This window comes from Ornithorhynchus anatinus, chromosome 21 (assembly GCF_004115215.2).
Source record: "Ornithorhynchus anatinus isolate Pmale09 chromosome 21, mOrnAna1.pri.v4, whole genome shotgun sequence".
NCBI lineage: Eukaryota > Metazoa > Chordata > Mammalia > Monotremata > Ornithorhynchidae > Ornithorhynchus > Ornithorhynchus anatinus.
In genome coordinates this window covers 11,048,127-11,071,350 of record NC_041748.1, presented here as the reverse complement: position 1 = coordinate 11,071,350, position 23,224 = coordinate 11,048,127, and the positions used below count along the sequence as shown (strand labels likewise).

General features: G+C 45.8%; 1 protein-coding gene across 2 annotated transcripts in view; it reads right to left on the bottom strand.

Annotated features, from left to right (window-relative positions):
- RPS6KA2 (ribosomal protein S6 kinase A2) overlaps positions 1-23,224 on the bottom strand; it is a 432,811-nt gene that overhangs the window by 75,417 nt on the left and 334,170 nt on the right. For both annotated transcript variants that reach the window (XM_029049085.2, XM_029049086.2), the window contains 2 exons: positions 15,608-15,696; positions 3,521-3,585 (listed from right to left, as the gene is read on the bottom strand). In XM_029049085.2, coding sequence (XP_028904918.1) covers positions 3,521-3,585; positions 15,608-15,696 — 154 coding nt within the window. The remainder of the gene's footprint in view (positions 1-3,520; positions 3,586-15,607; positions 15,697-23,224) is intronic.

Below are 23,224 nucleotides of genomic sequence, written 5' to 3'. Positions count from 1 at the left end.
TGGGTTCTAATCCTGACTCCACCACTTGTCAGCTGTGTGACTTTGGGCAAGTCACTTCACTTCTCTGGGCCTCAGTGACCTCATCTGTAAAATGGGGATTAAAACTGTGAGCCCCAAGGGGGACAACCTGATTACCTTGTCTGACCCCCGAGACTTAGAACAGTGCTTGGCGCAAAAAAAGCGCTTAACAAATACTATTATTATTATTATTCTCTAGCAACCTGGCAACCTGATTACCTTGTACCAACTCCAGTGCTTAGAACAGTGCTTTGCACATACTAAACGCTTAACAAATACCATAACTATTATTATTATTATTTTCTGCTATACTGTATTCTCCCCAGTGCTTAGTACAGCTCCCTGAACACAGTAAGCACTCACTAAATACCATCGATTAACTGACTGACTCTGCCAGTCATTCCAGTAGGATGCCCTTCGACTCTTCTCCATAAATCCTACTGGGAAGGTCTGTAATCAATCGATCCATCAATCAATCGTATTTATTGAGTGCTCATTGTGCGCAGCGTAAAATAGGCAGGAGTCCGACAGGGACCAAGTAAGGCCTCCGTTCCCCGCTGGCTGGGACCGGGGCCGCCTTCCCCGCGCTGGCCCTGGCCGGCGTCATGCCGGGGCCCTGCTGCTGCCCTGCCTTGCCTGAGCAGGGTGGGAAGGAAGGATTCAAGCAGTGACAGCGTTCTGGAACCATCAATCTATCAATCGATGGTATTTAATGAGGCCTTAGTCGGCTGTGAGGTCATTGTCGGCAGGGCCCGTGTCTGTTTATTGTTGCACTGTACTCTCCCTAGTGCTTACGGCAGTGCTTTGCACATGGTGAGCGCTCAATGAATACGATTAACTCCACTGACTGATTACAGAGCACTGTACTAAGCACTTGGGAGAGTACAACCCAAAAGAGTTAGTAGACACATTCCCTGCCCACAACAAGCTTACAGTCTAGGGGACGACGGAAAGCAGGCAAGGATCGGGCCTATTTTAACCCTACTGTGCTCTTCCAAGCGCTCAGTGCAGTGTTCTGCGTATAGTACACAGTACTCAATAAATCCCACTGGTTGACTGATTTGGCTGTGGCTCTGTGACATTAGATTCCAGACAGCCCCGCCAGGGCAGGAAGGAGCCGATAACTCCTTCAACTGCAGAGTTCTTGTCTTTGCAATGTTTTTGTCACTGTCCTTGTGTTTTTATGTTTTATCTTGACGAATTCAATCTTTCCCCAGGGGACTGTCATCATTTTCATTCATTCATTCATTCATTCAGTAGTATTTATTGAGCACTTACTATGTGCACAGCACTGTACTAAGCGCTTGGAATGTACAAATAGGCAACAGATAGAGACAGTCCCTGCCCTTTGATGGGCTTATAGTCTAATCGGGGGAGACAGGCAAACAAGAACAATGGCAATAAATAGAGTCAAGGGGAAGAACATCTCATAAAAACAATGGCAAATAAATAGAATCAGGGTGATGAACATCTGTCACCCGTTGCCGGGGACAGGTTCTTTCGGAATCGGCGCGGGGAGAGAGAGAGAGAGAGAGAGAGGCTGGAGATGGAAAACCTGAGTTTTGTGTAGAATTTATTCCGCGGGGAGGATTGAATTAATTAATTATTCAGACGCGACAGTCGGCCTTCCCTTTTGGGGGAAATATGGTGTTAAAGCTTCCCCTTTGGGAGGAATTTGGTGTTAAAGCTTCCCTGATGGGAGGATTACACTAGGGTGTTACTTGAGTGTGGGCGGACACCAGGGCCCGCCCAGGAAGAGCCCGTTAATGGTTTACTCACAACGTGGTGAGATGGCTAGTTCCCACCATGTGCGCACCCACTTGGGAGGAATCCACTTAAGAGTTCAATCTACTTATGCGCCGACCCCATTTAGGCCTTAGACTTACTTATGCGTTACACACTCGTGCGTTAAACTCACTTGCGCGTTACACTCGCTTGTACGCTACCCACTTACGCACTAAACTCACATGTGCATTATACTCACTTATACATTGCCCGCTTATACACTAAGCTCACATATGCGTTACACTCATACATTACCTACTTATGTATTTAACCCAGTTATGTGTTACACTCACCCGTCCCGCGACCCCTGTCTCTGTGCATTGTTCCTGGTGGCGGAATGGCGCCTGGTGCTCGGGACAGGGAGAGACACGTGGGTGGCTGTTGCTACCGCTGTGATCTTCCCAGAGAGACCCGAGCACCAGAGGCAACAGGTATTTATTACCTTTGGTTTGGGTGGTCCCAACTTCCTTCCTGTTCAATCTCCACCCCCTTCCGCTCCCTTCCCTTCCATACCTTATTGGGTGGGCACGGAGGTGAGGGACACCTATCTTCCCGTCCTGCCTCCTCCCAGCAGCCCCCTTTCAGATCGTAAGCCTCCTGAAGGCCCTGGGGCTGTATCTTGCTCATTCTATATTGTATTTCTCCCCTACTATGTAACAGTGCTGTGCATTCAGTCTGCGCTCAGTAAATACCACTGGATGATGAAGGATGACACCATGTTTTTCTTGGTTTTCCGAGGAAATAAGCGCGTCTCAGCAGCTTGCTTGGGGTCTGAGCATTGCATTCCTATGGGGATAGAAATTAGGCCTTCCAGATTTGGTGTGGAGCAAAGAGACTGCTTTGGGGATGAAATCCCATACCCAAAGTGTTGGTTTTGAACTCATAAGGAGACAGAGATGACATACTTAATAATTATGATATTTATTATTATTATTACTAAGTACCAAGCACCGTACTTTGGAAATTACTCATATAATTACCTCCACTGCATAACTGTCCTGCCCCAATTTTTGAGGAGGAAATAAAACACTATTTTTTGGTTCCACATAATCAAAAGCAATAGAAGCAGTGCAGGCTGGGGAAAGAGGAGGAGGAACAGAAGAATGAGATCATGCCAAGGCTGGTGAGGGTATTTAATTCATTAGGATGGCTGCAGCCCAGGGACAGAGGAGAAGTCACAACAAAGCAGCTGGAGTTGGGGGTGGAAGAAGGAGCAGAGAGGTGTAGCACTTTGGAGAGGCCGACACAAATAACAATAACAAGTCTCAAATATCTGCCTTCTTTTCTCTTCCCTCGTCTTTTTTTCTTTTTTCTCCTCATCTTATTCCTAGACTTAATTCTTATGTTACCTGTGTCAAAGCCCAATTCATTGTTACACAATCTATGTGAAGTGGGGCAGTTATACCACTGAATACAGAATAGACAGATGGACAATTGACAGAAATGAAAATTGTCAGATCTTTTTATTTTTCCATGGCTCCACTTAAATCAAATTTGTCAACAGAATAGGAGGTTCCTCACTGCTTAGTGGCAGTAACCACTCTGTGGCCTCCAGGAGAGATTTAAATTATTTTAAGATGAGCACACTGATTACATAAAATTGAGGCTGTCATATGATTTCTCTAATGAAAACACAAGTGCTAAGCGAAAGGCTTCAAGTTCGCATCCAATCAAATAAATGTGAGATCAGAATCAGAAACCATGATGCACTACTTACGTTCCAATCTATGGTAACAAAGAATGGATGTCGCTTAATTTCTTCCACTCCATCAAGTCCAGCTCCTGCCACAACAAAGCAGCAACAGAGAACTAAATAAAAGCAGGGCAACATTTGTTTATAAAAACTTAAAATCATTGTAATGTTAATAGTAATGCCGTTATAATCACAACAATAGGGTCCCTAGAAGTCTGAATTCCAGTTTTACTGGGTTTTTTGATGGATGAGCAGACAGCATGTGCTACTGTATACATTTGGGGTAACATTTGCGTACCATTCTCCCATCAGCAGCACTGTCATTGAACCGAGGGAAAATTTTACACTATTTCTGTTTGAGTTGAACCCATTTTTTTACTTTTTTCCTCCTAAGGAAATCTGTGTAGTTGGCTGCAGGCACCAAGGGATCTAAATTGGAGATTTTTGCAAGAGGCAAAAAACCCAAAATGAGAAAAGCAGAGAAAAAGGAGTGTGAGAAGGAACACATTAGAAATATACCCTCAATCTCTAAGATAATGACTTGTCATGCACCATGGAATAACTGACAAACAATGTACTTCCTTCGAAAGCCTCCAAAAGCTACCCTTCAGAGAACCAGTGTGGGCTAGTAGAAAGAGCACAGGTCTGGGAGTCAGAGGACCTGGATTCTAACCCATGCTCTGGATCTTGCCTGCTGTGTGATTCTGGGCAAATCATATAACTTACCTGAAACTCAGTTTTCTCATCTGAAAAATGGAGATTTAATACTTGACTAGGAGCACCAAGTGGGACAAGAACTGTGTCAGACCCGATTCTCTTGTGTCTACCCCAGGGCTTAGTATAGTGGTTGGCACTTAGTAAGCTCTTAACAAATACTGCGCACACAACACCACCTTGTGATCCTCAAATACTACTGGACAGGACCAAAATGAGCCAACCTGACTCTGCATCTCTTTCTAATTAAGATGGGGGGTTCTCTGGGCTGGGTAAATGGACAAACCCGCTGATGGTCAAGAGGTATGGTAAGTCCTCATCTAGTAAATCTTCTGGAGTTAGTGTAGCCGAACTTAGACTGGAGGCTTCTAAAGAATAGGACCCCTCCCTGCCTAATTCATCTGCTTGCAAAGAAACTAGCACGCCTATGTCCCAGTTTCTTTTTTCAGATATGGGATGTTTCTTTTAGAATGATCCCTGGTTGTCGTGGCCAGTGTCGATGGGGCACAGCTGAATTCTGACCGTTATCGAAGGGTGCTTCCCTGCGGAGGGACAATGAGACTCCGTAAAGAGATGGAATCAAGGACTGTGGTGGAAGAAGAGTCTGCAGAAGTTCAAGGAATAAACCCTAGGCACTCACTCAATCAACAGTATTTTTTCAACACTGGGATAAGTGCTTGGGAGAATACAATATAACAGATTTGGTTAGCACAATCCCTACCCAAAGAGTGCTTGCAGCCTAGAGAAGGAGAAAGATATTGAAATAAATGCAGAAAATGATAATAATTATAGTATTTATTAAGTGTTTACTATGTTCCAAGAGTGTACTAAACACTGGGGTAGTTACAAGATTACCAGGTTAGAAACCGTCCCTGACCCACATGGGTCTCTCAGTCTAAGTAGGAGAGAATAGGGTTGAATCCCAACTTTTACAGATGAGGAAAGGGAAACAAAGGGAAATTAAGTGACTTGCCCAAGGACACACAGCAGGTTGGTGCGAGAGCATGGATTAGAAGCCAGGTCATCTGACTCCCAGGCCTGTCCTTTTTCCATTACACTACATTGGCAGGATATAAGGATATGTAAATAAATGCTATGGGGCTGAGGATGGGGTGAATATACGGTCCAAATCCTTTACAGATCCAACTGCAAAGGCAACCAAGAAGGAGAAGAAATAATGGAAATGAGGAAAAATTTTAATATTTAATAAAGCTTTGAATATGAGGCAAATAGTCATCTGTCAGATTCGAAGCGGGAGGGAGTCAACCATCATCGCTAGAGTAAAAACAACCCAAATCTCTCTTCTGCTGGTGGTAGGACACATTTTTCTCCTCTTAACCATTAGTGTCTGACCAATGCTATCTGAGGGAGCCAGAGAAGAGGCACACCTGAATTTTCAAGGACAGAATGTGCTAAATTTTCTCTCTCAAAGATATTCTTGTTTACGGATGCAGTCAACATCGTCAGCATCATCTTCGAATAGAAAGCCAACTCCTTCATTCGCAATGTCTGAAGAGTCAAATCTATACCTTGTTATTCCCCTTGACAGCATTCTCAGGCAGCATAGACACCATATTCAGGATTTGGAGGAAATAGTGTGGGATTTATAGGCTAACAAGTGGCTCTTGTTCTAAAAATACTCTTGGGACAAGTATTTCACCTGGATCTTACTTTTCCCATTGCATTCCAATTATGCTCATTTTGCAGCAAAGAAAACAAGCATCACTCGTAAATTTCCATTCTTCTTAGCCTCATAAAGCTAGGGAGACTGGTACAAGTTAAACTGAAATGACGGTACATAGCGCTTCAAACACTGTGGGGAAACTCAGCTATAATAATAATAATAATTCTGGTATTTGTTTAAGCGCTTACTGTGTCCCAGGCATCGTACTAATCCCTGGGATGGACACAAGCAAATCAGGATGGACACAGTCCTTGTACTACGTGAGGCTCACAGTCTCAATCCCCATTTTACAGATGAGGAAACTGAGGCCTAGAGAAATGAAGTGACTTGCCCGAAGTCACATAGCAGACTCCCAGGCCTGTGCTCTATCCACTAAGCCATGCTGCTTCCCAGGAATCCAAAAGCTGTATTCTTTTGGATTCATGCCTCATTGGTCGTGATACCAGTTCAGTCTTCAGTGACATTCATTTCATTCTTAAAGAGCTCCTGCAAATGACATTCCACAGATTTACTTGCAAGCTGATTCTAATGCTGATCACTAGTTAATATTTTGGAATCCTTTACCAATTGGATGCTTTTCTTGGGACCCAGCTTCCATCTTCTACAATACAGCCCGAGCTCTGGTCATGTTGTGGCTAGACTACTGCATCCGCCTTTTCCCTGGTCTCTTTCCTCTCCCACTTCAATCTGCATTACACACTGCTGCATTAATCATGTTCTTGAAGTGATGCTCAACACACATCTCTCCTCGCCTTAAAATGGCCCACCGGCTTTCCATTCCCCTCCAGACTGAGCCAAAACTCCTCACAATTAGGCTCTAAGGCTCTCCACCAACTTTCCCCATCGCCTGTCATCCCCTGCTGCTCCCCAAAATGCTTCATTCCTCCCAGGTATCTTCTAATTATACCTCAGTCGCTATTCCATCCCCTCGCTCATGCAGTTCCCCCAGACTGGAAATCTCTCACGCCCAGCCACGCTCCTCAAATGTGTCGGACAACAGCTCTCCCGATGTTCAAAGCTGACCTAAAATCACACCTCCCTAAGAAGCTTTCCTCAAATAATTCCCAACACCGCACATTCTATCAACCCCCCAGACATCACTAGTGTTTATGTATTTATTTATTTGCATCCTTAGCAGTTATGTATTAAAGTTTACTAAAATGTACTTTCAATTATTCTCTGATTAATTCTATTTGTAAATCATTTTATATCCATCTTCTTTGTTAGAGTGCGAACTCCTTGTGGACAGGGAATGCATCTCTTCTTTCTGTTGTACTGATATTTTGCTCAGCACTTACTATGTGCCAGGTGCTGTACTAAGCTCTGCGGCAGATCAGAGTGTTAAATGAATCAGATTGGATACAGTCGACGTCCCTCACGGAGCTCGCGGTCTTAATCCCCATTTTACAGATGCAGTGACTGAGGCACCGAGATGTTAAATGACTTGCCCAAGGCCACACAGCAGAAAAATGGTGGACCTGGGATTAGAATTTAGCAGATCACACCGATTTCCCTGTTGAGCATCACTCTCTTTTTGACAGGACATTTCTCTGCCTACAAAGGCTGCATTGAATTTCTAAATTTCTGTTGTTATTTTACTTTCAACCATAATCTCAATGAATACAAATGCTCTTCCACTCTCCAAAAAGATGGAAGATATTAAATAATTACGCTTACAAACAGCACGCAGCACACCACAGCACATTTCAGAATGTGTTTCTTGACATTTGCTGCTACCTTCTGTTAAAGCTGCATTCATTCATTTTGTCATTTCGAGTCACATGAAAAATTCTAAGGATGATGGCACATTTTTGGCACCCATAATAGCCTTCAAGCCTTTATTTAGTCAAACGAGTTAAACTCCTCATCTGTAAAACGGGGATGAAGACTATGAGCCTCACATGGGACAACCTGATTACCCTGTATTTACCCCAGTGTTTAGAACAGTGCTCTGCACATAGTAAGCACTTAACAAATACCAACATCATTATTATTATCACACAGCAGACAAGTGGCAGAGCTGGGATTAGAACCCATGTCCTCTGACTCTCAAGCCCGTGCTCTTTTCCACTAAGCCACGCTGCTTCTCCAGAGCAGAAGAGAAGTGACTTGTCCGAGGTCACACAGCAGACAAGAGGCAGAGCCTGGATTAGAACCCATGACCTTCTGAATTCCAGGCCCGTGCTCTAGCCGCTACGCCATGCTGCTTCTCTGCTCTGTGATACCAAGATTCTCTTTCCTTTTGCTTAGTCAGTTGTTCTTTCTTCATCCCGATGAACAAAACCCCATGTTCATCCCCAAACAGGAGCTGGCAATCTCACATCCTTTTACAGGGGGTAGAAAGTAAAATTTCTTGAACATTTTCCTCTTCTCATTTTTGTTATCAGCCCCAAAAGCCCGGCTGATATCCAAAAAAAAGAAGTAAACTCAGGCGAAATGAAAGTCGAGTCGTAACTCATTAAAAACAAACCCTCAGAATGTTCCTTAAGTATAAACACCAAATGAATACTTTTCCTTTGCAGTGGCATTTATCTCAAAGAAATAAACACCACTGACAAAGGAAAAGTACCGGTTTTTTACCCAAAATTGAAGCTCAGTGGATCAAGGTTCATCATTAAAGGCGTTTTCCTGGTCCGGGGACATTGCATTTGTTTAGGGTGCATTTTCAATAGCTGTTCACAAAGTATCCAATTTCAACTTTTAAATGAGGCTGAGCCGAGCTGAAGACTAGTTTCTTATCCCTTGAATGCCACAATGAGGCAAAACACGGTGGCATAGCTCTAGTTCATTCCTTCCAAACATGCTTCTGATGCTTCTAGTCGGGAAAGCTCTAACACGTTTTAAGATTTAAAGATCTGAAACTTAGATTCTCTTACAAAATCGTACGGATTTTACAGCGGAAAATTCAGGTTTGGGTTCGTTTAACGCTAGATTCCCAAAAAAATCTATCTATGAAAATCTCCCTTCCTTGAAGATAGAATTAGTTGTTGCTGTTGTGATGGAACTGATTGAGCAACGCTTGGCTGAAATGAACTGGGCCAAGCACTTGAAAAGTTCAAAACAAGCAAGAGACGCTATTCAGGATGTAAAATACATACCCACACGACCCGGTTCTAGGAATTTCTTCCAAGTTCGCATTCAGTTTGGGTCCTGGCCTTGTATTTCAGGCCTCTTCAGTTCTGAGATGGAACGTTTTCCAGCCTTGTCAGAGGCACCTGGCCCGAAGGCAGTTCCCTCGGTCCTGAGTCAATCATGAGCTGAGGAATGTCGGCTGGGGCCCAAAAATGTAGGCAAACCCATTGAAATGTTTCTGAAAATCCCCCTGAAGGCCACCTACGGTCAGGGAGGAAAGGGCCAGCCACTAAAATAAACATCCGAGTGACCATCAGGTGTTTCCTGAACCCTCACTGCCGCTCTGGTAGAGTAACGGGGAAGTCACGGTTCTCTGGAACTGAGGAGGACTGAAAAAAGCTGCAGGGGAAAGGAAGGGAAAACTAATTTCCAGCTGAGGGGAAGGAAGGCGAGGGAGGTTTGAGAAGAACGAGTCTTGCAAGCCTGTTCCGGTGCAATCACAGAGAAACAGCGTGGCCTCGTGGATAGAGCACGGGCCTGGGAGTCAAATAATAATAATAATAATGTTGGTATTTGTTAAGCGCTTACTATGTGCCGAGCACTGTTCTAAGCGCTGGGGTAGATACAGGGTAATCAGGTTGTCCCCCATGGGGCTCACACTTTTAATCCCCATTTTACAGATGAGGTAACTGGGGCACTGAGAAGTGAAGTGACTTGCCCAAAGTCACACAGCTGACAAGCGGCAGAGTCGGGATTAGAATCCATGACCTCTGACTCCTAACCTGGGTTCTAATCCTGGCTCTGCCACTTGTCTGCTGTGTGACCCTGGGCAAGTCACTTCACTGGGCCTCAGTTACCTTGTCTATAAAATGGGGATTAAGACTCTGAACCCCATATGGGACATGGACTGTGTCCAAACTGATTAGCTTGTATTTGCTTCAGTGCTGAGTACAGTGCCTGGCACATAGTAAGCGCTTAACGAACACCAATAAAGAAACACCATCAACGTAAACTTTTGTTTTTCAAAAACTCTGTGGAATAAAGGCATAATTGTCAAAGGAAAACAACTGAGAAGTACAAACTCACTGACCTGCCCAACCTCCCCATATGGGACATACCTAAGATAATAATAGTAATAATTATGATGGCATTTGTTAATGTGTGAAGCACTGTTCTAAGCGCTAGGGGGTAGATACAAGGTAATGAGGTTGTCCCACGTAGAGCTCCCGTTCTTAAATCCCGATTTTACAGATGAGGTAACTGAGGCATGGAGAAGTTAAGTGACTTGCCCAAAGTCACATAGCTGACAAGCGGCGGAGCCAGGATTAGAACCCATGACCTTGACTCCCAAGCCTGTGCTCCTTCCACTGAGCCACGCTGCTTCCCCCATTTATGGTCACCCCCATTTAGCAACAGGAAGAATTGCCACCGGAGTGGCTGGGAAAGCTGTGGATGAGGGAGGATTTACCGAGGAAGAGGAAGTAGCTGAGGAGCCTCTTTCCTCCCTGACCTTAAATCCCAGTGGCTGAAAGTACTGGGAACGGAGCGAGGGAGAAATCGACAACCCAAATCTGTAGCGATGTCAGAACAGACGCTTCTGTCCTGAAAACCCTCTAAAGCAAAATGGATGGAAGCATGAAATCGCTGGTAAGGGAGCACGTTGGCTCCCTTTACCGACCGCCAAGGCCCGCGGCCTGGGAAAGAAGCTCCCCAGTCCCCACATCACTGGGACTTTCCAAATCCTCCTGCTCCAGCCCAGGAAAGTTAAGAGGGTGAATCCCAACCTTAGCTTGCAAGCCTGGAACTGTGTTCTATTCATTCAATCATATTTACTGAGCGCTTACTGTGTGCAGAGAACTGTACCAAACACTTTTCCTATCTCTTTATACTTTCTCAGCATTTAGTAATGATAATAATAATGGTGGTATTTGTTAAGCGCTTTCTAGGTGCCGAGCACTGTTCTAAGCGCTGGGGGAGACACAAGGTAATTAGGTGGTCCCACATGAGGCTCACAGTCTTCATCCCCATTTTACAGATGAGGTAACCAAGAAGTGAAGTGACTTACCCAAAGTCACACAGCTGACAAGCGCCGGAGGCGGGATTAGAACCCATGACCTCTGACTCCTAAGCCCGGGCTCTTTCCACTAAGCCACGCTGCTTCTCTAAATACTGTACTCTTAGTACTGTGCTCTGCATAGAGTGCTTAATAAATACTTCCTCTAGTGCCAGCTTGATGCCAATTCTGATCTTTTTTTAATCAATCAACCAATCAATCAACGGTATTTATTAAGCTCTGACTATGTGCAGAGTACTGTACTAAGTGCTTGGGGGAGTACAGTATGGGAGAATTAGCAGATACGGTCCCCATATCGAGCTTATGGTCCAGAGACGAGCTCACAGCCTAGAGACTTCAAGATGACCAGCGTTTGTGGGAGTGTTGCTATGGTTACTCTTCTCCCTAACTACTCAATGAATTTATCATTGTCCTTTTCTTCGATATTTTTTGCTTTTATTGTTTCACCTTTTTTAGAAGCAGCGTGGCTCAGTGGAAAGAGCACGGGCTTGGGAGTCAGAGGTCGTGGGTTCTAAATCCCGGCTTCGCCACTTGTCTGCTGTGTGATTTTGGGCAAGTCACTTTACCTTTCGGTGCCTCAGTTACCTCATCTGTAAAATGGGGATAAAGACTGTGGGCCCCACTTGGGACAACCTGATTACCTTGTATTTCCCCCAGCACTTAAAAAACAGTGCTTGGCACATAGTAAGCACTTAAATGCCATCATTATTATTATTAATAATAATAATGTTGGTATTTGTTAAGCGCTTACTATGTGCCGAGCACTGTTCTAAGCGCTGGGGTAGACATAGGGGGATCAGGTTGTCCCACGTGGGGCTCACAGTCTTATCCCCATTTTACAGATGAGGTAACTGAGGCACCGAGAAGTGAAGTGACTTGCCCAAAGTCACACAGCTGACAAGTGGCCGAGCCGGGATTCGAACCCATGACCTCTGACTCCAAAGCCCGTGCTCTATTATATTATTGTGGGCAGGGAAAATAGATGTTTATTGTATATATTGCCTTCTTCTAAGCAGTTAGTACAGTGCTCTGCACGGTAAGCACTCAGTAAGTAAGACTGAATGAACGTTCATTCAATATACATCTGTCACCAACCCCTTCTCCATCCTTTATTCTAGTCTCATAACATTTTCCCCTCGATTTCCTTGAGAAGGGAAGATGAAGGAAGAGGATTGAAGAATGGGGGTGGATTTTCTATCATGAGGACAAGAAAGGAATCTATGGAATTGGAGAAGTGAGGGAGGCTGTGAATATATACATTCACAGAGCAAGTGTGCCAGCTATTTAGGTCCCCTCGCTTCCCGGGAAGCAAAGAGAAGTCACCCAAAGTGTGAATGGGTTTGGAAGTAGACGTTATGTCCATCACAAAAGACTTCTCGACTACCTACAATTTGTTTTCTGTTTCCCTTGCTCCTCTGCGATCACGCTCTCCTAGCTCACCAATGATTGACCCCTTGCCAAATCTATACGATAGTTCTAATCCACCTTCAACACTCCCTCCTCCTTGAAACATTATTTATCCTTGATTTTTCTGACAACTTTCTCCTGGTCCTCCTCCTATTTGTCCAGGAATTCTCCATCTCTCTCAGGCCTTTGCGTCCTACTCCCTAACCGTGGGTGTCCCTCAAGGCTCAGTTCTGGATCCCTTTCTCGACTCCCCCTCCTCTCGTTCAACCCACGTATTCAGTCCATCACTACATGCTGTTGGTTTGACCTTTCATTCCTATTTATTGAGCGCTACCTGTGTGCAAGGCACTGTACTAAGGGCCTGGGATACATTCCTGTCCACAGCGAGCTCACAGTCTAGAGAGGGAAACAGACATTCATATAAATAATAAATAGCTAAAATCCACCCTTTCCTCTCCACCCCAGCTATCACGGTAATACTAGCATTTACCCTATCCCACCTTGATTACCATATCAGCCTCCTTGCTGACCTCACTGCCACCTGTCTCTCCCCAATCCAGTCCATACTTCACTCTGCTGCCCAGACTCTTTTTCCACAAAAACGTTCAGTCCATGTTTCGCCATTCAAGATCCTCCAGTGGCTGCCCATCAAGCTCAGCAACAAACAGAAACTCCTCACCAATGTACCTCATCTTACTTGTCTTCTAATACCCAGCCTGTTCGCTCCTCTAGTGTTAACTTTCTCACTGTGCCTGAGTCTCGCCTATCTTGTATATGTCACTGCCCATCTCTCACTCCTATCTTGCCCCTGGACTGGAAAGCCCTCCCTCATAATTGGAGGAGCAGTGTGGCTCAGTGGAAAGAGCACGGGATTGGGAGTCAGAGGTCATGGGTTCGAATCCCGGATCTGCCACTTGTCAGCTGACTGTAGGCAAGTCACTTCACTCTTCTGGGCCTCAGTTCCCTCATCTGTAAAATGGGGATGAAGACTGTGAGCCTCATGTGGGACAACCTAATTATCCTGTATCTCCCCCAGCGCTTAGAACAGTGCTCTGCACATAGTAAGCACTTAATAAATACCAACATTATTATTATTAATACCCGACAATTACTGCCCCCTCCTTCGAAGTCTTATTGAAGGCTCATCTCCTCCAAGAGGGCTTCCCAGACTAAGCCCCACTTTTTTCCTCATTTCCCACTCCCTTCTGCATCGCCCTGACTTGCTCTCTTTGTTATTCCCCCATTCCAAAACCCCAGCCTTTATGTACAGATCTTTAATTTTGTTTATTTGCATGATGTTTGTCTCCCCCCCTCTAGGCTGTAAGCTCACTGTGGGCAGGGAAAGTATGTTTGCTGTTGTAAAGCTCTTGGTACAGTGCTCTGCGTAGAGTAAGTGTTCAATAAATATGATTGAATCCATGAATTATGGGGAGGGAATAAGTCTACCATCTCTATTGTATGGTACTCTCCCACCTGCTCTGAGCACAATAAGCGCTCAATCAATACCACTGATTGATTGATTGATTGGGAGAGTACAATCGAAAAGCAGTATAGACTAGTGGATAAAGCACGGGCCTGGGAGCCAGACAACCTGGGTGCCAATCCCGGTTCCATCACGTCTGCTGGGTGACCTTGGGCAAATTCCTTATCTTTTCTGGGGCTCAGTTTCCTTAACTGCAAAATGGGGGTTCAATACCTGGTCTCCCTCCTACTTGACTGTGAGCCACAGGTCAGACAGGGCCTGTAACAGTTCCAGCACTTGGAATAGTGCTTGACACAGAGTAAGAGTTTTATAAATACAATAAAAAACAAAATAGAAGTTGCACACAATTCCTGTCCCGAAGGAGGTGAAAGACAAGAGGGATTAGACCAAAAGTTCTGTGGGGCTGAAAGAGGGGACAATATCAAAGTTCTTAAGGGGAAGAAATCCAAAAGCAGTGTCATCGCTTCCCTGTCTCTCAAGACTATAATTTCCATGTTATCCTGATTTTCCTTATCTCTTGCCATTTACTAAATTCTGTCGCTTCTTCCTCCACAACATTTTCAGAATCTGACCTTTCCCCTCCTTCCAAATGGTCACCATTCTGCCTCAGATAATATTTGTTAAGCACTTACTATTTGCCAAACACTGTTGTAAGTGCTGGGGAAAAATGCAAGATAATTAGGCCCCACACGGGATCACATTTGAAGTAGTAATAATAATGTTGGTATTTGTTAAGCGCTTACTATGTGCAGAGCGCTGTTCTAAGCGCTGGGGTAGATACAGAGTAATCAGGTTGTCCCCCGTGGGGCTCACAGTTAAACCCCATTTTACAGATGAGGTAACTGAGGCACAGAGAAGTTAAGTGACTTGCCCACAATCACACAGCTGACAAGTGGCAGAGCGGGGATTCGAACCCATGACCTCTGACTCCCAAGCCCGGGCTCTTTCCACTGAGCCACGCTGCTTCTCTAAACACAGGAATTAAATCTCCATTTTGCAGATGAGGGAACTGAGGCACAGAGAAGTTAAATGACTTGCCCAAAGTCATAAAGCAGGTAAGTGGTGGAGCTGGGATTAGAACCCAGGTCCCCTGACTCCCAGGTCTGGGCTCTGTCCACTAGGCCACACTCCAGTTTCTTTCCTCTCCAGTTCGTCCTTCACTCTGTTTCCTGGATCTTAAATGTTGTTTGCACAGGTTTTCTCATTCCTCAAATCCCACCAGTGGTTGTCCTTTCCTCTCCGCGTCAAGCAAGAACCTCTGATGAGTGTTGTTCTTAGCGTGTCTAAATGGCTAAATTGGAGCCAAGCAACCAAAAATAAATAGAAATTTGATAGCATTAATTCTGCAGAAATATCCAGAACTGGATCCTGGAAAATATGCCAAAACTGCTGGATGCTGATCTTTCTACGATATTATCCACGCAACACAATCTAGAGGATTTAGAATTTCCAGCTTGCAGTGGAATTTCTGAATTCATTCCATGTCCTGAATTCCTGCAGGATGGGTTTTGGCTTCCAGAACCAACCCCAGTGGCTTTCCTGTCTCTTGCACAATCAGTTGAAAACAGATAATCTCAAATAACGGTCATTATGTGAGCGGCCACATCGTCTGCCCCGCCCCACCCCCGGCACGCCGAGTGGGGCAGGGTAGGGCAGCGTGGCGAGGGCGATCCATACCTAGGCGGTTGGCGGGATTCCTTTTGAAGAGTGCTCGCAGCAAACTCTGGGCTTCCAGGCTCAGGAACTGAGGCATCCCTAGTTTGGCCCTGAAAGATACAGAAGGTGTTAGGGATGGAGACAGAGCAGGGAAAAGAGCTGTTTGAAGAACCTTTCAAATTCACAATGGCTGGAGTAAATACCTAATTCACAGCAAAACAGAAACCCCAAATCAGTCAACCCATCACTGATATTTATTGTGCACCTTGTTTTTGTCCGTCTGTCTCCCTCGATTAGACTGTAAGCCCGTCAATGGGCAGGGATTGTCGCTATCTGTTGCCGAACTGTCCATTCCAAGAGCTTAGTACAGTGCTCTGCACATAGTAAGCACTCAATAAATACTATTGAATGAATGAACTTACTTTGTGCAGAACATTAGTCTGAGTGCTTGGGAGAATACAAGACAACAGAATTATTTTCAACTAACAGCACGGCCTCATGGACAGGGCACAGGCCTAAGAGTCAGAGGACTCAGGTTCTAATGAGAGAGCAGTAAGGCGTAGGGGACTCCAGGGCCTGGGAGTCAGAAGGTCATGTGTTCTAATCCCAACTCTGCCACTCATCTGCTGTGTGACCTCGGGCAAGTCACTTCACTTCTCTAGGCCTCAGTTACCTCCTCTGTAAAATGGGGATCGAGACTGTGAGTCCCATGTGGGAGAGGGACTGTGTTCAGCCCAGTTTGCTTGAATCCACCCCAGCGCTTAGTACAGTGCCTGGCACATAGTAACAAATGCCATAATGATTATAATAATAATAATAATCCCAGTTCCATCACTTGCTTGCTGTGTGGCTTTGGGCAAATCACTTAACTTCTCTGTGCCTTAAATTCCTCATCTGTAAAATAAGGATTGACTACCTGCCCTCCCATCAATTTACACTTTGAGTCTCATCAGGGTCAGATACTGGGTCCCACCTGATTATTTGATATCTAACTCAGTCCTTAGTAAAGTACTTGAAACATAGCAAGTGTTGTAAAAATACCCCAATTATTATTATTATTACGCAGACCACTGGCCGCAAAAGCAAACGGGCTCCTGTGATTTACTGATTTCAGACTCCCAAAGGACCCTGACCAGGCTGGGTCAATAGTCCTACAAATGTTTAGAGGAAGAGTGTCAATTGAACCCAGGAATTTCATGATCTTTCCAACTGCAGAAGTACAGAAAACTTGCCAGTCAACTGTATTTACTGAACACTTACTGTGTGCAGAGTGCTTAGGAGAGGACAATATAACTGAGTTGGAAGACACATTCTGAGGGGGAGACAGATATTGATATAAATAAATAAAATACAGATATATACACAGTATTGGGGAGCGGAGGGAGGGGTCAATAAAGGGAAGCATAGAATCCAAGTGAAAGGGCGATGCAGATGGGAGTGGGAGAAGAGGACATTAAGGCTTAGTTAGGGAAGGACTCTTGGAGGAGATGTGCCTTCAGTAAGGCTTGGAAAGTGGACAGAGTGATCGTCTGTTGGATACGAAGGCAGAGGACATTCCAGGACAGCGCGGGATGTGGATGAGAGGTTGGCAGCGAGAGAGATGAGATGAGAGGTACAGTATGTAGGTTGGCATTAGAGGAGTGAAGTGTGTGGGCTGGGTTGTTGTAGGAAGCCAGTAAGGCAAGGTAGGAGAGGCCAAGGTGATTGAGTGCTTCAAAGCTGATGGTAAGAAGTTTCTGTTTGAAGCGGAGGTGGATGGACAACCACAGGAGGTTCTTGAGGAGTGTGGAAACATGGAACTGACCCTTTTTTTAAGAAAAAGGAACTGGGAAGCAGAGTGAAGAATGGACTGGAGTGGGGAGAGACACGAGGCTGGGAAGTCAGCAAGGAAGCTGATGCAGGTAGTCAAGGAGGGAAAGGATAAGTGTTTGGATTAATGTGGTAATGATGGAGAAGAAAGGGCAGATTTTAGCAATGTTGTCAAGGTTAAACCGACAGAATTTAGTGACAGATTGACTATGTGGGTCGAATGAGAGAGATCAGTCGAGAATAATGCCAAGGTTATGGACTTGTGAGACAGGGAGGACGGAGGTGCTATCTACAGGGATGGGAAAGTCAAAGGAGGACAGGGCTTGTGTGGAAAGATAAGGAGCTCTGTTTTGGACATGTGAAGTTTGAGGAGTTAGTGGAACATCCAATTAGAGATGGGCTGAAGGCAGGAAGAAAGGTGACACTGCAGAGGAGAGAGATCAGGGCTGGGCATGTAGATTTGGGAATCCTCCACAAAGAAATAGTAGTTGAAGGCATGAGAACAAATGAATTCTCCAAGGGAGTGGGTGTAGACAGAGAACAGAAGGGGGCTCAGAGGGACTCCGACAGTTAGGGCATGGAAGGCAGAGTAGAAGCCCCCGAAAGAGACTGAGAATGAGTTGCCAGAGAGATGGGAGGGGAACCAGGAGAGGACAGTGTCAGTGAAGCCATGATCGAATAATGTTTCCAAGAGAAAGTACTTAGTACAGTGTTTTGCACACAGTAAGGGCTCAATAAACACGACTGAATGAATGAGAAAGTGGTGGGAAACATCGTCATAGGCAGCTGAGAGGTTGAGGAGGATTAGGATGGAATAGAGGCTGCTCGATTTGGCAAGAAGGTGATCGTTTGCGACCTCTGAGAGGGTGGTTTCGGTGGAGTGAAGAGGATGGAAATCAAATTGGAGGAGAGGAATTGGAGACCGCAGATATACACAACACTCTCAAAGAGTTTGCAGAGGAATGGTGGGAAGGAAATGTAGTGATAACTGCAGGGAGATGTGGGGTTAAGGGAGGGTTTTTGGATTTTTTTTTAGGATAGGGAAGCTATGAGCACGTTTGAAAACAGTTGGGGAAAAAACCATTGGAGAGAGAACAGCTGAAGATGGTTGTCAGGAAGGAAAAAGGGAGAGGACAAGTGCTTTGACAAGATGCGTAGGGAAGGGGTTGGAAGCACAGGTGGAGGGGGTGGATTTTGACAGAAGGCACATCTCTTGATAAATTGCTTGGAAAGAAGGGAGAGTTGCAGAAGGCGCAGGAGGAGGGAGGGACGGGAGAGGAGCAGGGGAGAATTTAGGGAGATACTACTTGACGGTTTAATTTTCTCATCGAAGTATGTGGCCAGGGGATTAGAGACAATGGATGGGGGAGACGGCCTGAGGAGGGAGTTAAATGTGTGGAACAACTGGCGAGGGCAATGGGCATTGGAGTCAAGACGGATGGAGCAATAATTTGGCCAGGCAGAGTTAAAGCACTCGTGTTTTATATGAACTTGCAGAAGATGAGCTTGGCCTGATATCTAGATTTCCACCAGCAGTGCCCTGCGGCTCATGCATGGGAGAGAAGGAAGCAAACTGTGGAATTGATCTAGGGCTGTGGGTTAGTTTTATCAGATTGCCGAAGGGATGGGGCACGGGTGAATTGAGTTCAGCCCAGAGGGTAATTTTAAGGTCGTCAATTTGGTCATCAAGGGAAGGTAGTTTGGGTATGGAGACTAAATGGTGCATGATGATTTGAGAAAACTGGATAGGATCCAAAGATCGGAGGTATCTACGGTGGAACAGGGAAGATTTGCAAGGAGGAGGCTTGTTAGAGACAAGGCAGGTGAGGAGGTTATGTCAGATAGAAGGGTTTCAGAGATGCTGATGGTACAGGTACTGTGACTAGAAAGATTAATATCAAGTGTGTATCCAAATTACTGAGTGGGCAAGCTGGGGTGGAGCAGGAGATCAGTAGGACTGAGGAGTTTTAGAAAGCGGGCAGCAGAAGAGTTGTCAGGATCATCTATATGGACACCCAAAATCCCCACAGGACAATGGAGAGAGAATGAATGTGAGAAAGGGACCAAAATGATTCAAAAAATTGAAGGAGGGGCCAGAGAAACAGTAGATGACCATGACTAGTGTCTGGAGTGGATGGTAGGAGGATGACATGGGCTTCGAAGGAAGGGAATGAGAGGGATGAGGAGGTGAAAGTAGCATTGGGGAGGGAGAAGGAAGCCGACTCCTCCCCTTTCCCAGTGAATGTGGGGGAGTGGGTGAAGATGAGGCTCCCTCTAGAGAGATTAGCAGGAGAGAGAGTGTCATTTGGGAAGAGGCAAGTTTCAGGGGGAGGTGGAGCAGTGATCGGGTCAGGAATCAGTGAAGGATTAAGGGATGTTTTCTCATAATGAGAAGCAGCGTGGCTCAGTGGAAAGAGCATGGGCTTTGGAGTCAGGGCTCATGAGTTCGAATCCCAGCTCTGCCACTTGTCAGCTGTGTGACTGTGGGCAAGTCACTTCACTTCTCTGTGCCTCAGTTCCCTCATCTGTAAAATGGGGATTAAGACTGTGAGCCCCACGTGGGACAACCTGATTCCCCTATGTCTACCCCAGCGCTTAGAACAGTGCTCGGCAGATAGTAAGCGCTTAACAAATACCAACATTATTATTATTATAATGGAGCACTTGGCTGCGGATGCTAGGGGACAGTATGATGAGAGGGGCTCAGGGGCTGGTGTGAGGGGAATGAGGGGCTGTGCTTGGACAGGTTGACAGGGAAGGGGTGGGGGAGGAGGGAGTTAGGGCAAGGGGTGGGAAGAGTTGGATGGAAGGATGGATGGACTAAGTCCCCCTTTCCTCTTCTTCCTTCTGTGTTGTCCCACTTACTCCCTTTATTCATCCACCCTTCCGGCCCCATGGCACTTATGTACATGTCTGTTATTGTATTTATTTATATTTATGTCTGTCTCCCCCTCTACACTGTAAGCTCAGTGAGGATAGAGAATGTGTCCGTTATACTGTGATACTGTACAAGCCCTCAGTACAGTACTCTGCACAAGTGCTCAATAAATACGATTAACTGCTTGACAGCGGAAAGGGGGGTGGTGCTGGGAAGGGTGGACAGGGAAGGGCTAATTGGAAGGAGGGGACTGAGGGGACACCGTGAGGTCAGAAAAGTTTAAGGGCTGTAGGTGAGGTTAGCAAGAGCAACAACTCCTTAATTTGGTGGTTCCGGGGTGTTTTGCTAAATTGTATGCAAGTCCTTGGGTCCTGGAGAGTGAAGTGGGGAATATTTAGGGGTAAAGAGAGGGCTTGAGATAGGCAGGCAGCTGTTGACATGCAAAAATCCAGGTTCTGACCACTAGGGTATCAGTCACACCCGTCCTGTGTTCTCCACTGTGGATTCATGCAGTGCTGCCGGGAAAGGAAATATGAAGCCATGGCCACTTCTCTGAGTTCAGCTGAGGCAGTTCAGCTGAAGAGATTGCAGCGTCTTTGGGCAGGTCTCTGGCACATCTGAGGCTGCTCGGCTTAGAGAGCCCAATATCCTCAGGCAGGACTCTTTCCCAGGTGGTGTTCAATGGTCTGCGCTGACTGAGGCCATTTGGCAGAGAGATCTCGGTGTCCTTGACAGGTCTCTGTGCTGGGAGATGTTCAATGTTTCCGGCTGGTCTGAGGCCATTTGGCGGAGAGAGTTCAGCATCCTCGGACAGGTCTCTGTCCCAGCTATGGCTCCTTCGGGAAAAAATCTCAGCGTCCTCAGAAAAGGTCTCGGTCCCGGGCGTTGTTCAATGGCCTGTGCTGCCTGAGACCGCTTGGCAGTGTGTTTTCATTGTCCTCGGGAGGCAGGTCTCTGTCCCGGATGTTGTTCAGACCTACCCTTTGTTCTTTTAAATGCTAGAGCTACCAATTTATTCCTAGAAATTAGGCTACAAGAGATGAATAATTCAACCTAAAACTTCTAGAAAAATGTTTCCCAGGGCAAGCCCAGTGGAGTGATGGAACAAACAATCTTCATCAGCATTCTTCCATCTGTCCCCTCAATTTCCTCCTTGGTCTCACTCACAATACCTACCGACTCCCCGCTCGGACCTCACTTCACTACTCTCCTGCTACAACCCAGCCCACACACTTTGCTTCTTTAATGAAAACCTCCTCACTGTACCTAGATCTCATCTATCTTGCTGCTGACCTCTCACCCCTACCCTGCCTCTGGCTTGGAACACCCTCCCTCTTCATTCCAGACAGACAATTACTCTCCTCGCCTGCAAAGCCTTATTGAAGGCACACCTCCTCCAAGAGGCCTTCCCTGATTGCCCCCCTTTCTCTTTTTCCTCTCCCTTCTGTGCCCCCATGACTTGCTCCCTTTACTCATTCCCCCCACCCAGCCCCACAGCATTATGTGCATATCTGAAATTTTATTTATTTATATTGATGTAAGCTCACTGTGGGCAGGGAATGTGTCTGATTTATTGTACTCTCCCGATCACTTAGTACGGTGCTCTGTACACAGTAAGCCCGCAGTAAATTCGACTGCCTTATTAACAGAAGGAGCAATGTCAAGGTCTCCCACCATAATTTACCTGCAGACAACCACTTTGCAGTGAACCAGGATTATCTACTTTTCTTTAAGGAATCTGCTAAGCACTTACTGTGCACTAGCGCTGGAGTAGATATACTATGATCAGGTTGGAAACAGTCCATAATCTCAACATCTGAATTTTAACAGTCTACAATCTTAATCCCCATTCTGCAGAGGAGATAACTGAGGCACAGAGAAGTTAAGTGACTTACCCAAGGTCACACAGCAGACTGGCAGCGGAGCAGGGATTGGGATCAGGTCCTCGGACGCCCAGGCCCGTGCACTAGGCTACATGACCTCTCTTGCGGAGCATATTACTATTTCTACACCTACTGCTATTTCTACCACCACCACTTCCATGGGGGTACTGTGAGTCCATAGTACCTATTTAGCATTTACTATGTAAGTCCTGGGGTAGATACAAGGTTATCAGATCAGACGCAGTCCCTACCTCACACGTGGCTTACAATCCTTTTTATCGTCATTTGGCAGTTGAGGAAATTGAGGCCCAAAGGGTTTAAGTGAGTTGCCCAAGATCACACGGTAAGCCACTGGCAAAGCTGGAAGTAGAATTCAGGTATCTTAATTCCCCATTTTGGGGTCTTTCCCCCAAGGCCACACTCTCTCCCCTGGACTTCACCATTTCTCATCAATGTACAGTGAAGAGTCTTTCCTTTAGGACCGCAGGAAGGGAGCTTGGACCCTGCAGTTCTAGACCAGTCGTAGAAGATGAGGTTGTGATGAATAGTTGACTGAAGTAGTATGCACTGCCTCAGTTCCCTCCTCTGCAAAAATGAGGATTCAATCCCTGTCCTCCCTCCTACTTAGACTGTGAGCCCCATTTGGGATGTGATTATCTTGTATCTACCCTAGCTCACAGGAAGCACTTAACGACCACAATTATTATTACTATTTCCAAGAACAATTTGCCATTGCGAGGAGAAAACTAATCAAGGACTTCAGCAGTATGTGCTAGAGAAGAGAAAAGAGCTTGTGGCAAAGAATCTTTTGGCATGATCAGAGGTTATGTTGGCAAGATGAAAGTGCAGTAGCTGTCAACCAAGTTCCTCATGACCTCTTGGTGCTTGGTAAAAGGGGAAGATGAGTTGTCGAGGAGGCATCATCCTTCTAACACCCAGCGCAAGGACCAGGCAGGAGCAGTGACCTTTCCTTCTGAAAGGTCTTTCGAACTCTGGCACTACCATTCTGTGGCAGGGTCCGCGACTCCGGCATATTCTCTCTTCATCTTCTCGGCCAAGGCTCGGACC